The 17,629-nt window shown below is 31.6% G+C and overlaps 2 protein-coding genes across 2 annotated transcripts; both read left to right on the plus strand.

Moving 5' to 3' along the window:
• The first annotated feature begins 1,723 nt into the window (after positions 1-1,723).
• TPI (triosephosphate isomerase) lies at positions 1,724-4,727 on the plus strand. The gene is made up of 9 exons (XM_020369160.3): positions 1,724-1,883; positions 2,349-2,424; positions 2,823-2,946; positions 3,198-3,282; positions 3,395-3,527; positions 3,688-3,782; positions 4,012-4,090; positions 4,461-4,543; positions 4,631-4,727. The coding sequence occupies exons 1-9, from the start codon at positions 1,845-1,847 to the stop codon at positions 4,676-4,678; spliced, it is 762 nt and encodes a 253-aa protein (XP_020224749.1). The 5' UTR covers positions 1,724-1,844; the 3' UTR covers positions 4,679-4,727.
• Positions 4,728-6,638: 1,911 nt separating this feature from the next.
• On the plus strand, positions 6,639-8,525 carry LOC145952584 (serine/threonine-protein phosphatase 7 long form homolog). Its single transcript, XM_083065218.1, has 2 exons — positions 6,639-7,523; positions 7,608-8,525. The coding sequence occupies exons 1-2, from the start codon at positions 6,753-6,755 to the stop codon at positions 8,397-8,399; spliced, it is 1,563 nt and encodes a 520-aa protein (XP_082921344.1). The 5' UTR covers positions 6,639-6,752; the 3' UTR covers positions 8,400-8,525.
• The last annotated feature ends 9,104 nt before the right edge of the window (positions 8,526-17,629 follow it).

The raw sequence follows: 17,629 nt of genomic DNA on the forward strand, positions 1-17,629 counted from the left end.
TTATTTTCGACAACACCATTGTCTCACTCTAGGGAGTCGAATAAAAAAAATAGTATAATTCATTTTAAAAAAACTTTTATTTTGACCGGTGCGTAGAACTAGAATTTCATTAATCATTTATATTCATCGTGTATTTTTCCACAAGCATTAACTTATATTACCATTTTTTTTTTGACAAATTATATTACTACAAGTTAAGATTTTCTTTATGTCATTTAGTATTTTATTAAATATTGATTTATAAAGTTTCTATTTAATTAAAAAATCTTACGGAATAAATTATGTCTATAATATTTTATATTAATTCATATATTATATATATTTAACATATAAAATTTTATAATTTAATTATTTTTTTTATTATTATGAGTGTATTTAATAAAATATTGAAAATTTTATAAACTCTTTATTAGTTTATAAATTATTGAAATAATTTATAACTTAATTTTTTTTTACTTTCCTTTTTATCCTCATTTATTTGATATCCTCTTTTACCTTCTTTTTTTTAATTCAGAAATCTTGTTGCTCATTTTTCCATTTTCATTATCAACCACTCCATAAATTAATTTATGAGCTTTCAATTTTGCAAGTCTCGACTTGGAGTTTAATTAATTTTCCAACACACACACACACACACACACATATATATATATATATATATATATATATATATATATAATCCCCCTTAAATTGCATAATCTCTTTTCAGTTTTTTTTTGTCTTTTTATATTTTGATGTATAAAATTAAATGACTATCTCTTTCCCTAATTATAAATTTTTTAAATTAAATTGTATTTTAAGAAAATAAGCTAATTTAGTTAAGAATATTAAATCTGTCAAAAATTTAAATTATTTTTTTTAAATTAATATTCTCTCTTTTCACATAATTTTTTTACCCAATTAATTATTGGTTAGAAGAAATATAGTTATGTGTCTATTTTTCTTCTTTGATTATAATAAGAGAGGGAAAATTCTATTCACTTAATTTCAAACATTTATCACTTTTTGTTTAAAATTTTGTTAATTAAATAAGAATATTTTTGAAAAAATATAATTAATACAACTGAAAATTAAAAAATAATCTTATAATAAATGACAAACAAAAATGTGAAAATGATCTTATATTTGAGACAAATTGTATTACATTTTGGATCTCATTCAAGAATTGCACTTTAGATAATAAAGTACAATAATAACCACCTATTAAAAAAATCAACAATTCATATTATAATTAATTTTAGATTTTATTCTACAAAAAATAATTTTGAAACAATTCTTAATTATTGATTCCATAAATAATAATTATGAGTATACTTTATCTCCTAAAATACACTTTATCACTTTAGAAGAATTAAATTTTCTGTATATTTTATATGAAAATTAACATCTATATATTAAATATAAAGTCCTAACTCGTGAGAAAGTGAATTTTTTTTTGAACAACAGAATTTTTAATTTTTTAATTTCTTATTTAATTTAATTTTTATTTATCATAATTATTTATAAATTAATTTTTAATTAAATTATCAATAAATAAATAATATTATTCTGTCATATAAATTATTTATCGTAAATCTAAATATAATATTTATATATATATAATTTATTATAATATTTAATTATATATAATAAATATTTAAAATATTAGTAATAATTAAATGATTATTTATTAATTTAAGGACTAAACTAGGCTTTAATGTTTTTTAGAAAAAGGAAAGGCAAAGGAAAAGTCTTGAAGCATATTCGGTTTATCCGCATTATAAAACGGTGATAAGGCTTGTTCCTTCAGTCACTTGCATCGTACAACAAGGGTTTCTCTTTATCGTTCCTATCGAAACAAAATCATGGGCAGAAAATTCTTCATCGGCGGCAACTGGAAATGCGTATGTTTCAATCTTCTCTTCACCACTTACCTTTATGTTTTTGCATGTCTGATTTTGTTTCAATGAGATCTCGCACGTGATCAAACTCGATCATGGTTTAGGCTGAGCTCTAAAGCTATCTTAAGAGCGTAGAATGCTTGTAACTATCAGATCGAAGTGTTTCATTTCTGTTTGTGAATCATTTGATTTGATGTGTGATACCTTTTATTCCCGATCTAGCATGTACATGGTAGAAATGACACTCTTTGGACTAAGATCCTTGTCCTCGTTAGCGATTTATGCAAAGGAAACACTCACTTTAACATTTTTTTTTCATGACCTTGAATGTATTTGTGCTTGTGTGAATGGATCTGATTTGGCCGTGTTGTTGTGGAAGCAAGCAACTAATTATTGAATCGACTCGTGTTCTGAAGTCTCAAGGTGATTCATCAGTGTATCTGACGCTTCGAATTGATTTTGTTGCAGAATGGGACCACTGAGGAGGTGAAGAAGATTGTTACGACTTTGAATGAAGCTAAAGTTCCGGGAGAGGATGTTGTGGGTGAGTCTTAGCAAGCTTTTGATTTGATGGGCTTGTCTCTTTTTGTGCGAAACAGTTAGTATAATCACAAAAGTACAGAGTACTTGAGAGGTTCTAATTCTGTCTTTTTTAATTCAGAGCCACTCTTTAGTTGTTATATTCCTTATATGGCATCGATGGTATTTCCTATGTACCCCTGTGTGCAATTAGTATTTTGCCTTTGGCTTAAAAATAAATCTACTATCAAGTTTCTGGCACCCGTTGAACTAATTGCAGTTTCTTTACTGGTATCATATATCCATTTTTGGTATCTCTCCTCAATTATTTCTTTTGCAAATAAGTGCATCCTATTTTTATCGTTGTTGATGATTGTGTTAAGGACGTTGACATAGGCTAATAAATGTGTTTCCCTTTTACAGAAGTTGTTGTGAGCCCTCCCTATGTGTTCCTTCCCGTTGTAAAAGGTTTACTGCGCCCTGATTTCCATGTCGCAGCACAAAACTGTTGGGTTCGCAAAGGTGGTGCTTATACCGGAGAGGTTAGGTATGTTACCTGTTTTTTTTTCTTCAATTTTTTTATTTGGTCATGTTCTCTGCGTTTAGTTATTTTTTGCTAATGGCTGCTGAAGGGTTTTGATCTTCCTAATCCCATTTTCAGTGGAACCATATAAGACTGTTTAGCACTCCGCCCCTCCCCTCTTCATGTCAATTCTTTATAAACACTAAGGCACATATTCTCAAAGCTTTTACCCCATAGTCTTTTAATAGCTGACATTTTGTCTTTTGTATTAACAGTGCCGAAATGCTTGTTAATTTGGGAATTCCCTGGGTTATCATTGGTCACTCTGAGCGGAGGCAGCTTTTACAAGAATCAAATGAGGTACGCAGTGTTTGATTTTCTCTGGTTATATATTCTTTTGCTATACATTATACTTTGTGAAGTTGTTTGTAATAGCTAAAAGCATAACATTTAACAAATGTTTTACCAACAGTTTGTGGGAGATAAAGTTGCATATGCACTTTCACAAGGTCTGAAAGTTATTGCCTGCATTGGGGAGACTCTTGAACAGCGTGAAGCTGGAACAACAATAACTGTTGTTGCTGAGCAAACAAAAGCAATCGCAGGTACACTAAGTCATGTTTTGTTTCTTAGATTTTCTCACACATATTGTATGGAAGTCTTTGATGTTATTGTTAAGAAACTGGTTCAACAGATTATCATTATCTCGTCACTTGCTATTTTGTTGGCAAACTGCATTTTCACTGACCTTGGTACTATTTACAGATAAAATATCAAACTGGGACAATGTTGTTTTGGCCTATGAGCCAGTTTGGGCCATTGGAACAGGAAAGGTTGCAACTCCTGCTCAGGCTCAAGAGGTAGGTTTGCCTGTATTTTGTTAAGAATACTATTGTTTTAGTGAAAGCTTGTTTGCCACTATTGTATTTTTATTTTTTATTTTATTGTTGTTGCACGTTTGTTTATTTAGATGGTTGATGTCCCTCATTATTTCCTTATCTAAGTACCCCTAATATAGTATTTGTGTATAATAGTTACTTGTAGATTGTGTTCTTCTGTTCTCATGACAATGTTGGGTGTCTGGCATAGGTCCATGCTGATTTGAGGAAATGGATTCACAGCAATGTGAGTGCTGAAGTTGCTGCATCTGTAAGAATTATCTATGGAGGTAAACTTGGATGCACATTATCCTGTATCGAGGAAATGAATTACATAGGCAGTTACTTGTAGATGTATGTCAAAGATTGTTTCATAAGATATTGTTCTAATCTTTTATTATTAACATGGTCAGTTTTATGACTCTTGAGAATGAGAGCTAATAAGGAGAGCACACACCATGCTTGTTATTTACTTGATTTTGGTCCATAAGAGATTGTCAGAATTTTTTTAATGATAGTTTTAATTTCCTATTACAATATTCATAGGTTTAATTTAATTGTCTTGGTCCTTGGAGGTTTTCATTTGATATATCTAGATTCGAGATTTGGATGGTTTACATATTGGTAATTTCATATCTAATGAACATTTATTCAATGTAGGTTCTGTAAATGGAGGAAACTGCAAAGAATTGGCAGGACAGCCCGATGTTGATGGATTTTTGGTTGGTGGTGCCTCCTTGAAGGTGATTTTCCCCCACTATTTTCGTTGTGGTTGGTTTCTTGTATTGCATTTAAGCAGCTGTTGACATTTTTGTTTTTCTCTGTATTAGCCGGAGTTCGTGGATATCATAAACTCTGCCACTGTGAAGAAGAATTGAAATTCGTAGTTAGGAACTGATATGCTGCTGCTGCTACCTTTCAAGCTGCTTCGGAAATTGGCGTGTTTGAGTTTTGGTTCTGTGCTTTGTGGCCAACGCTTTGAACTGTGTTTTACTGTTTAGTACTGAATAAACATGATTTACTTTGATCACATCCGTAGGCGATCAATTGGATTTTGGATAAATTTCTAAATGCATAAATAGTGTAACTACCATAACATTTGGTGGATAAATAATGTTGAACGCCAAGTAGAACTGTTATTTAATCACCAGTTTCTCTACTAATTAGATCGTATCGTGTGTAGCTTTTGTATGTTTTATTCTCATGAAGGTAAAGGACTTGACCCTGGGTCGAGCAATGCTAATAATACGAAGTTTAACTTTGATATCAGCCACCCAAGATTTAATAAATATTTCAAGTTTAGCGGGTAGTTTACGCAAAAGCCTAAAATGCAATTGTAACAGGGCTGTTACCAATGTTTGCATACACACAATTATATTAAAAAAAATTTGGATGGAGTGAAATTAAACATAATTTAATAATATAAAACGGAATGGAATTAGCCTATTGTATATTTTTATCTTAAAATTCTTGCCTTGAGAAAGAAAAGAAAGGGGGTATTACTATTAATTGAAGTGAGTAAAAAACAATTCCATCTTATGTTCACCGATTTATTGTTTTATAAATCTTATAAGTCTTGGGCCTCAAAAAAATTCTTCACAGGTTTATTGTTTCATAATCTCCTTTGTATTGGTTTGCAAATTACACAGGTTGAGTGGGTGAATTTCTTTTAAATAAGATGTTATACAAACTTTCTAATTTTGTTTAGGTTGAACTTTATTTTGGATGTTAAGTTGAAAAACATATTTTTATGTTTAGAGTCTTCATGTTTAAAAAACATCTTTTTAATAGTGTAGCTTCTTCTGATAAAAAAAAGAAGTACCATCTAAAATAGCTAAAGCGTTTGTACACAGAACACACTCCTCCGTCAGCACTGCGTAGAAAAACTGTGTTTTTTGTAGCTACAAAAGCAATGAATGCTTTCAGAAGACAAGGGAAGTTTCTTTTATTCATTCAGCAATTACGAGCTCACCGTGGCCACACATCATTATGCTTAAAAGCGATAGGCCCCTAAAGCAAAAAAAAAAAAAAAAAAGGCTTTCAGTTTCCGAATTTTTTACGTAAATATTATTTTTTTTTTAAAAAAATACCCAAATAACCACTGTGCAGGTTTATTTACACAGATAGAACCATTCACTGTTCAAGCTCAGAATTCGGTTCCCGGGGAACCGAATTCTGAGCACCAAAATGTATTTTTTTTTGTTTTTTCAACTCAGAATTCGGTTCCCGGGGAACCGAATTCTGAGTTGCTTTTATATATATATATTTTTTTTTTCGTGTTTGCAGGGGAGACGTGGGCTGACGTTGGAAGCGGAACGGCCCGTTCCGAAATCAGAACGGGCCGTTCTGCTTAAAGAAACAGAGTGGCATTTGTTAACGTGAAACGGGACAAGAACGGGCCGTTCCGACGTTAAGAATTAACGTTGAAATAGATGTTGGAAGCGGCCCGTTTTAAACAAATTGTTGTGGCAATTTTTTTAACGTGGAACGGGCCGTTTTTGTTTTAGAACAGCCCGTTCCAAGATAGATATTTACACATTTTTTTTACTCCTGGAACGGCTTCGGAACGGCCCGTTCCAGGAGCTGTTTTTACAAAGTTTTTTTGATTTAGAACGGGCCGTTCTGGTTTTGGAACGGCCCGTTCTGGGTAAACAGTAAAAGTTGCGTTTTTTCTATAAATAGTCCCCCTCCCCTTCATTTTTTATGCGATTTGTACTGCTTCTGATTCACCTTGATAGTAAGAAATTTTTTTTTCTTCAATTTTTATTAACTATATCAAAAATGTTGTTGTGGAAGCAAAATGAGCATAGGTCTGCTTTCATTGGTAGAACTGTAAGTTCAGCACTTTCGTTATATACTTTAAATTTCAATTAACTTATAACAAATTAGTACTAATTTTGGTAATTATTATTGCAGGAGACTGAGAATATTATTTGTTCTTACTGTCATTCAATGCCAGAACCTCACCCTCTAATTGTTCCTATACTAGAGGAAGTGGGTTTTTCTGGGATTGCAAAGCTCAGACATCTAAAAGTGGATCACGCATTAATCACAGCTTTGGTTGAAAGATGGAGACCTGAGACTCATACATTCCATTTTCCAACTGGAGAGTGCACCATAACACTGGAGGATGTTGAACTTCAACTTGGCTTAAGAGTTGATGGTTTACCAGTCATTGGCCCAACATTATATGACTGGGAGGAAATGTGCTCCACCTATCTCGGAATCATGCCAGTTAAAGGTGAGTCACTAATTGGCTCTATGATTAAGTTAAAGTGGTTAAGAGATAATATGTTAGAATTACCAGAGGAGTCATCTCAAGAACAACTTGATGCACATTGTAGATCATATATATTAGGGTTAATAGGAGGTGTTTTGATGCCTGACAAAACAGGCAATAAGGTACATCTTATGTATTTATCTTTATTAATAAATCTTAGAAGAACAAGACGATATAGTTGGGGGTCGGCTTGTTTAGCTATGTTATATAGGAAAATGTGTAGAGCTACAAATGTTAGTAGCAAAACAATGGGTGGTTGTGCATCTCTGTTACAATCTTGGGCATGGCATCGCATGCCATATATTGCGCCTATTTCCAGGTTACCAGCATCATTCCCTCTAGTCTGTAAATGGAGCGGGGGCAGAGTTTTAAACTTTCAAAATGTACCTCATAATGATGTTGTTGGATATAGATCAAGGTTTGATCACATTCAGAATGATCAGGTAACTCTTTAAAATCAAAGTTTTATTTTTTTTTCTTTTGTTTAGCATAATATGTTAACTAAAGAAGTTTAATTTTTTTTGTAGTTTTTATGGGCGCCATATGGAGTATTGCAAACAGCAATACCGATGCAAGCATATAGAGATGCTCTGCTATGGACATCATGCACCTCCATTATTTGTTTTGCAATTGTTGAATGGCACCAATCTGATAGAGTGAAATTGCAATTTCGTCTCTTCCAGGATGTCCCTTCTCCACCGAATAATTTGGATAACCTGCACAACATTGACATGAGGGGAAGACAAGATGAAAATTGGGTTACAAGACATGCTCAGTGGATCGACATATGGAACAATAGACGTGAGCACACATTGATGGGTCATCCAATGCAAGGCCCACTGTTTCACACACGAGAATACATGGAATGGTACATGGCCAATTCCATCTATTTTTTATCTATGCCACGACTACTACAAGATCCAAGGACCCATCAACAACGAAGGACTTCCACAACATTTGAGACTGGTCGAACTTCCATGCGATCGCATGAAGAGACTGGTCAACATGTATCAAATCCTCAGTACGTCACTCCTGAACAAAACATAATTGACAGACGACATTCATTTGCAACAACTTCAGAGGATTTTTTTACAAATTTATTTGGAGTAGATTTTAGAACTCCATCTTCAGCACAATCATACATGCAATCTCTTTACCGTCCACAATTCGGTAATGAACCTGGAAGTTCTTCAGCACCATTTCAACATCCGGTGGTTGATGATGAAGCAAATCCTTCTGAGCAACAACCTCCACGGCGTAATCCAGGCCGTAATAGACGTCGCCCTCGTTGTGGAACTGGACACCATTACGGAGATTGAAAAATGTATATAAATCACTCTATGTTAATGTTATTGTTTTTTTATTCTAATGTACTATGTGTCTTTATCAATGTAATATGAATTTTAATATTATGCATTTTTACATGCGATCTAGACTAAGAAGGTTATAAACTATTATAATTATAAGTATTGTTGCGAACATAATATACGATTTCAACACAATATACGATTTCAACACAATATACGATTTCAACACAATATACGATTTCAACACAATATACGATTTTAACACAAACACAACGTACTATCCGATACTAACACAAAGTAATTAACTTTAATATTACATAACTAAATAAATTTATTACAACTGATTACAACAATAATGATCATTGGTGGCGGGAACTACATCCATGACTAATATTCGGACATGTCTTCCTAGTGTGACCAGGAGTGTGACAATAAGAACAATTTTTGACATGAGTATGTTGTTCTCTAATATCCATCTTTGTTCTAATCCTGGTGGACTTTGGTCGACCCTTCGAAGTTCTCTTCAGTTCTGGATTTGGCCACAAAGTTGGACCAGTGTAAGTAGGCCAATAATCTTCATGTCGAAGCTCTCCAAACTGTGCTTCGTATACCTTTGCAACTTGTTGTAAGGTATATATGGGAGATATGTACCTTTCATAGTCATGATGTGCATGTAAGCATGAAGCAAGCACATGTGAGCAAGGGATATGAACTTTTTGGAACTTGCCACAATCACACCACAATTCATCAAGCCTTACCGCAAATCTCCCAACTGGTCGAACTTCTCTCGAATGTTGCGTTTCTTCCACTAGAAATCTACTGCTTGATCTGTCAAAGCTGATAACTCTATGAGTATTTGCCTTAGACTGTGCATCTTGAATAGTTTTATTTGCAATTTCCGAGTAGACATGTCCTGCATTAATCATTGCGCCCACTTCCGTACCTCTTTGAACGAAAAACTTGTTGCAACGAGTGTATGTGGCCATTACCATGGAACAAATTGGCAAATTTCGTGTTTTCTTCAATACGGAATTAATTGACTCAGCTAGGTTTGTTGTCATGTGTCCCCAACGTCGTCCATTGTCCCATGCTAGTGTCCATTTTTCCCTAGGAATGTTGTCTAACCATTGAGCTGCTTCAACATTAGTATCTCTTACTATGTTGTAATAGTAAAAGAATCTAGGTTCAGTCATCCCGTAGGCTGCAAAATAATAAAATTATTAAATAATTAAAAGTAATAATCAAATGCTTTAAAAAAAGTAATGATAAACTTACCCATATTGACGACATCCTTCTTTAGTGCTGCATTTTTGAACCGTTGCATGAAATTTTGTGCAATATGTCGAATACAATAGACATGAACAGAATTGTTTTCCGTCCAGCCACTTCCATTTCTTGAGTATGCACTTCGAATAGCTTCATGACGATCAGAAATAAGGCACAACCCATCTTGCGGTGTTACATACAGCCTCAAGTTCTTCAGAAAAAAAACCATGCATCACTAGTTTCACCTTCAACAACAGCAAATGCAATAGGAATTATGTTGTTGCGACCATTTTGCGCAACTGCGACCAATAGTGTACCTTTATATCTCCCATATAAAAATGTACCATCCACTTGTACAATTGGTTTGCAGAAGGCAAAACCATCAATGCATGGTTTAAAGGTCCAAAATAACCTTTTGAAGATAACACTCCCCTTGTCCAATAATTCACCTTGGTAAGCCGGTTGCGTATTTAATTTCCAAATAAAACCTGGAACATACATTTGCATTGCTTGCAACATACCTGGTAATTTGTTGTACGACTCCTCCCAGTTTCCAAAGATATTCTCAATGGCATGTTGCTTGGCTAACCATCCCTTTCTGTAACTAATTGTATAACCCATGGTGGACTTGATGTGGGCTATGATGGTTGAAATGGATGCCGATGGATCAACCTCAATAATTTCACCAATGCTTTGAGCAATCATTTGTGATCCCAATTTATTATGATCTTGGGAGATAAGTGGGGAAACACATGTGTGGGGGCCCTCAAGGATCATGATTTCCCAATGTTGTTCCCTGGTTCGCAATATACCACGACATCTCCAGGCACAGTCGTGGTGAACGCATTCCATAACAAGCCTACTACTGCTTGAATTTTTAACCTTGTAACTGCAATGGTTGACAATGTGAAATCTATTTATGGCATCCTGCATTTGTTCTTTTGTTTGGAAGCGTTGGCCAACAAATAGTGTTCCAGGTGGATACACAACCATATCACGCTCCAACAAATGGCTATACTCACTGTCTTGTTGGATTTCATTGGGAAACTCTAAAAAGTGTGGAGGTGGGTTGTATATGGCTACTGGTTGTGGTTGTAGTGGTGGATTATTTGGAATTGGGAGGGTTTCTTCATCATCATGTTCATGTGCAGAGAGAATTTCGTCTTCGTCCTCGCTAAAAGGATCAAAGACATTTTCTGTTGGGAGACCAACAACAACATCATCTTCAATGTTGGTTTCAACATTGGGTTGAGAAGCAGAAGGTCTAGCTTGCTCAAATGGCTGAGAAGGTATTTGATTAAGGTCCATGATTGGACCACTTAAAAGCTGTGTGTATGACTCAATGTTGTAGTTGGAGGGGATATCATAAGAAGGGCCAGATGGGTTAGTGTACTGGTAACTTTGATAAACTTCGTAAGGTGAACGTGAAGGTGAAACTTGTGGTGCATGTGATTCAACTGTAGTAAATGTAGCATATAATTCAATACCTGATTGAAGTTGATTAGAATCGTGAACATTGAAAACTGCCTCAACGTCTTCATCATCCGTCAACTCAACACAGGTATAGTTACTAACCCCTGGGCCAACTCTAATAGGGTACCGAAAATGTATGCTAGCCACCCTCTCAGAATCTTGTCGATGTAGCTTTCTGTGGATGACTCTTTGAAGCCTTTCTAGAGTAATTCCTCTGTTGATACGAACTAATTTTGCAGATGGAGAAGAGAAGGTGATTCCTTCATTCGGACATTGGTTAATGGAACCATCAGAATGAACAATAACGTAGATTGAAGAAGCCATTTTATGAAAGGTTTAAAGGAAATTAACGTGATTCTAAGAAACTGATTCAAAAGGGGTACACGGAAGGAATAAAGGAGATAAGCTAATCTGAAATCGTGTGAAAAAAATGAAGGGGAGAGGGTCTATTTATAGAAAAACGCAAGTTTTTACTGTTTACCTAGAACGGGCCGTTCCAAAACCAGAACGACCCGTTCCAAATCAAAAAAACTTTGTAAAAACAGCTCCTGGAACGGGCCGTTCCGAAGCCGTTCCAGGAGTAAAAAAAAAGTGTAAATATCTATCTTGGAACGGGCTGTTCTAAAACAAAAACGGCTCGTTCCACGTTAAAAAAATTACCACAACAATTTGTTTAAAACGGGCCGCTTCCAACATCTATTTCAACGTTAATTCTTAACGTCGGAACGGCCCGTTCTTGTCCCGTTTCACGTTAACAAATGCCACTCTGTTTCTTTAAGCAGAACGGCCCGTTCTGATTTCGGAACGGGCCGTTCCGCTTCCAACGTCAGCCCACATCTCCCCTGCAAACACGAAAAAAAAAAATATATATATAAAAGCAACTCAGAATTCGGTTTCCCGGGAACCGAATTCTGAGTTGAAAAAACAAAAAAAAATACATTTTGGTGCTCAGAATTCGGTTCCCCGGGAACCGAATTCTGAGCTTGAACAGTGAATAGTTTTATCTGTGTAAATAAACCTGCACAGTGATTATTTGGGTATTTTTTTTTAAAAAAAATAATATTTACGTAAAAAATTCTTCAGTTTCCACTCCATCTCCATTCATATATGCTTTTTTAGCAACGTTCTTGAAGGTGCCCTTACATATACATATATTAAGTCTTCAAAATTTGTAGCCAAACGGGTCGAGTCATGTTTGTTACGAGTTTTGAAAAATGAAAATTTATTCTCTGGTCTTATTCATTTCTAAGAATGTCTTCTTATTATGTTTCTTACTTTTCTTTATTCATGTAATGTGGTATTTCTATGAGAATATTGGAAGTTACATCTTAACATAGTTATAATTTTTTTAATTAAATTATTTTAAATCTGAAAATATTTAAAAATATATTAAAATGTAATCAAATACATTTTGAATATCATTCCAGTTGAAATATTTCGTGAAATGCAATATGAAATTCCGAAACAAACTTCCCCTTATTTCACGGTTCACAACTTCTCATTATTGGTCTCACTCATGAAATGGAGGCCACTTTTCATGTGATAAAGTCAATTGCAGTTACCACTTGTTCACATTCCACAACCCAAAGTCCAACCCCTAGTCCACCTCACCAATTATTCATTCCAATAAGCTTTTTTCTTTGACCTTTTTCTTTCTTAAAAATATTTAATGCTTCTATTTCTTTAATTTAATGAAACATTTATAAATTACTAATGAAATACTATTTTATTAATTACATTAAATTTTAAAAAACTTTTATGTTAATTATATTTAACATGTGATAATTCATAATTATATAGAGTTAATTTTATCTTTATAATTACAATAGAAAATTAAACATTACATAAAGGCATAAATGAATTAGTGTAGATTCATTTTAACTTGATTAATAATTTTGAATTCAATTTTAAATATACAAAATGTTTTGGTTGCCAATATTCGAGTTTTAACAAGTAATGTGGTATATAAACATTAATAAACAAGTTTTGACCGAATGGAAATAAAAATTCCATCATTAATTTTAGTTTTGTTTTTACACATTAACTTATCACATTAGTATTATATTTGTTTTTCTTTTAACATATGATGGCGAATCTGTGTGGTGAGTAAAGAAGTTTGGTGACGCATCAGATTCAGGCATGGCATCTGCTCTCTCATCACTTTCTACTTTCACTTCCATGTCACGGGCTTCTTTCATCTTCATCAATAAATATAATATTTTTTTATTTTATTCTAATATATTAATTTTATAGACTATTGTCAAATAGTAGTTAATTATTATGTATCATCAAATTGTTCAATTTTATAATAATTACTTAAAAACTATATTTAAAATAATTACATTAGTTAATAATATATATAAAAAAATCGGTAAAATGAACTGCATTTTAACAAATTTTCATCTAATTCACATACTAATGGACGGGTTTATGAACCTGATAATAAAAAATATTAAAAAAAAATCTAACATCGTATTAACAATATATATATATATATATATATATATATATGTGCGTCAATTAATTACATAATAAAATCTAAAAGAAAATTTATGTACATGGTCAAACATGAAGTAAAACATAAAAAAAAAACTCAATATCTTAAACTTGTTACATAAAAAAATATATAAATATTAATGTACCATGAAAGATGTTAATGTATACAATTTGTATTTGTCAAAAGGTACTATAAAATAATATTAAAAATATTTAAAATTGATAATCGGTCAAACTCATATACTCTACCATACTTAGTATAGTATTGAAATTAAATTCTAATTCTTTTACATTTTTATATATTGCGTTGTTTTTTTCTTCTCTTTTTACTATCACTTTACGTTATTTAATATATTTTTTCCTCTTTTGTTTATTTCTCTCTCAATCTTTATATATATAATTATTTTATTGTAATAAATTATAACTTAATTTGTATTAAAAATATAACTAATATTTTAGCATGTAAAATGCATTATATATATATATATATGATTTTAAATTTGATTTTAGGCCTGTTAAAATCTTTTAATAATTCAAAATTCTTATGGTAGAAAGATTATGAGAACTTTTACAAATATGAATTAAAAATTAATATATATATATATATATATATATATATAATAATTTAATGTGTTTGTTCATATATATAATATTTTATCAAATTTCATGGATTATAAATGAACTCTTAATTTTAAAGACTAAATTGCAAATAGAAAGATGAAGGATTTAATTAAAAAAAAAAAAGTTTAAGAACCTAATTAAAAACTTTCTAAAAAATTCAAGAACAATGATGTATTAAACTTACAGTTATTTTCTTCAATTCATTGAAAAAATCGTAGAAAATTCGTTTTCTTCATATTTTCCTAAAATTTTATTTTTTATAAAATAATAATGCTACTTGCAAATTTTTACACACAAAAAAAAAAATTATAGATAAAATTTTCAATTTTTTTTATTCTGTAACATACGGGAGTATTAAAAATCAGAAAGAGAAACACGAGGAATGTTATTTGAATAAAAGACAAAAATATCACTACAAATTATTTTAATACCATAATAATCAATTAAAAATAATAAATATTTAGGTACATTTAATTATACATTATAATATTTGAAAATATTTAATAAGCTAGAGCACTGTATGGAGATTTTTGTTTTATAATCTGTAAAGGTTTTGGGCATTGTTTTTGTACTTTTACAGGGCTGGAAGCTTTGTTTGTGCTGATATGAACCACATACTATATTGAAGTTGACTGAATTGAAACACAAAAGGGCAACAATCTAATTCTTCGAGTTTAGTTTGTTGCTGCATTTGTCCATTCATCATCATGTACCACGTACACTCCATATGTGGATATTCATATCAATTCCTTTCTCCATTAACGCACACAATATGTGGCCTCCGTTTTCTTCTGTTAGATAAGTAGGTATCATAACACTAACATGTCTACTTATTTTTTATTCACACCACACTAAAAATAATTGCAATTAATTACTTATATTATTTAACTAACTGAATCAGATTTCTTTTTATATAATTAATTACATACGACCATGTAAATCAACTGATATATATAGAATTATTCTAATTAATTAAATCAATGATCTTGAGTTCAATATATAAGTATGCAGTTATGCTATTAAATACTCGAAATTTAATAGGAAAACTTTGTGGTAGTAGGAAAACTTTGTCATAGAGAGAGAAATTTATTTCTACAATTATTCTATACAACTTGAACAATATTACTTCTAATTAAGGATATGATACTTTTAGCCTAGTCAAAAATAAAAATAATTACAACTGCTAGAATCAATCCAATAGAAAAAAAAAAGTTGAAATAATTTGCATAAAGTTTAAATTCAAGCATAATTGTTGTCATTGTGTAGAAAAAAAAAAAAACAATCAAATTTATTATGAAGAGGTCTAAATTTTTTACACAAGTTTGACACTTTTTATGATTATAAAATCTTACTTTAGTGACATATTTACCCAAAGAGATTTCTTGGCACAATAGGTAAAAATTTCTTACTGATCCTCGGTTTAACAAATAAAATTCTGAATTAAATTGGATATTATTTAACTTTGACTAACCACTAAATAAAAAATGGTACTTGGTCTAAATTCCAACATGTTATTGGTTGCCTACCCTATAGTCATGGTGTGTTATCTCTTGTCTATTATCTTACTCATGAAAAAATAGAAGTTGTTGAACTGGAAAATATTAGATATCTATTTTCAGAAAAAAAAAATATTTTTTATAATAAAACGCAACATAAAATTGATATTTGAAATACATAACAAATGAGTAAAAATACTTTTGAAGCAATGTGAATGCATAAGAAAATAAAAGAAACGATAAGAGTAACAGGTTGCACAAAGTGGAAAATAACATCTCCAAATGTGGTAAATTAATAAAAGATTAAAAAAAACATTCAAGGAAAATAATATAAAATAAAAATGATGCTTAAGTTTAAACTCTCATTACTTATAAGAAACTTGCATTGGAGCATGCTCAGATAGCAGGTCAAATTGCTAAAGAGAATGCAGAATATTTGAACAACCAATATGAACTGGCTAGGCGATGTAGCAGGTTTTGCCTTCTAATTAATTTACTTGAAAAATCTGGAGCATACAATTGAATAGAATGTTTATTTTCGAATTTCCATTTTGGGAGAAACGTGGTGTTTTGCCTCTGAGCATTTAAGTCCATGCGCGTGAATGTTGGTAATTAATTAAGTATTTGCATAATAAAATTTAGACAGCTACTCTGAATTCTATCTATCGTAGGGAGGTAAACGGAAAATGTGGATCTGGCCTTTGAATTTTGAGAGAGGGTTGCATCCAAAGGGCGAGCACCATGATATCCAACTTGCAATCTCGTTGGACCATTTTCGTGAATGTGCACGTGATCATGCTTACCCATCGTCTACACTTATTAATCAATAGAGATAGCAAACATGAACCCCATTTTTCGGTGTTTTTGCAAGATAAAAAGAGAGAGAGAGGGAGAAAAAGTTAAGTGTTGTGATAGGGGAGAGAGAGAGAGAATATAAGAAATAAAGTAAAGATGAAGGTATATAATTGCATGAACAATTTGAATTTTAGGTTGCAATTTTGTAAATTTTATATTTTCTATAAAACAATTACTAACTATGCTAAATTATTCTGTGTCTCAATTAATGATGGAGTTTTCATAAAGATACTAAAAGTGTAGTTTCCATCCAATTTGAAGTTTGTGGATGATTGGATGAGTTATGTGAATCGTAGACAAAGTCATATTTATATTAAACAATGGTAGAAGTAGTGAATAAAATGAAAAATCAAATTAAGTGAAGAGTGATTATTCCCTTGATTAGAAAACGATAGGGGATGTGGGTTATTATATTAATTAAGGATTTTGTTGCAAGAAACAAGGTGAGTTTGATCTGGGAAGAAAAAATATTCCCTCGTGCAAGTATGGTACGGTCAACAGTTGAAGTCAATATACATAGAAGGTGTAGTCAATAAGAAGAAGGTATGAGGCCAAATAAAAATAAAAGAACAAGGAAGACTGCAAGAGGCTGCTCATCAACAAAACGCAAATGACATCACAAACTGGAATCTACTCAATGCCTTAATTAATAGCTTAAATTAATGTATTTTCTGCCCTAAATTTTTATTTTTTGCCAATTTTATTCTCAAATTTTGTAAACTGTATCATTTCATTTCTCAGCTGTCCATCAAAAATATAAATAGAATGTTATCATTAATGTTAAGTTTGATTGTAATTTATGTCTCCAAATTTTTAATTTATTGTGAATTTTGGTCGCACATAACTTATTTTGCAAACTCTATTTCTAAATCTTGATAATGTTGCGAATGGAAATTAATTGTAAAACTATACTCACATAAGTATAAACAACATTTTAAGTTTGAATTAATATTTATTGAATATAACTCACACACACACACATATATATATATATATATATATATATATATATATATATATATATATATATAGTTT

This window comes from Cajanus cajan, chromosome 10 (assembly GCF_000230855.2).
Source record: "Cajanus cajan strain Asha chromosome 10, NIPB_CcT2T_4, whole genome shotgun sequence".
In the NCBI taxonomy this organism is placed as follows: Eukaryota; Viridiplantae; Streptophyta; class Magnoliopsida; order Fabales; family Fabaceae; genus Cajanus; species Cajanus cajan.

Excerpts from the sequence above, each read along its gene's own strand:
- TPI (XM_020369160.3), top strand. The coding sequence starts at position 1,845 with ATGGGCAGAAAATTCTTCATCGGCGGCAACTGGAAATGC. Across the intron at positions 3,528-3,687 it reads GCAAACAAAAGCAATCGCAG|ATAAAATATCAAACTGGGAC; the intron begins GTACACTAAGTC and ends TACTATTTACAG. Across the intron at positions 3,783-4,011 it reads CTCCTGCTCAGGCTCAAGAG|GTCCATGCTGATTTGAGGAA; the intron begins GTAGGTTTGCCT and ends TGTCTGGCATAG.
- LOC145952584 (XM_083065218.1), top strand. The coding sequence starts at position 6,753 with ATGCCAGAACCTCACCCTCTAATTGTTCCTATACTAGAGGAAGTGGGT. Across the intron at positions 7,524-7,607 it reads ATCACATTCAGAATGATCAG|TTTTTATGGGCGCCATATGG; the intron begins GTAACTCTTTAA and ends TTTTTTTTGTAG.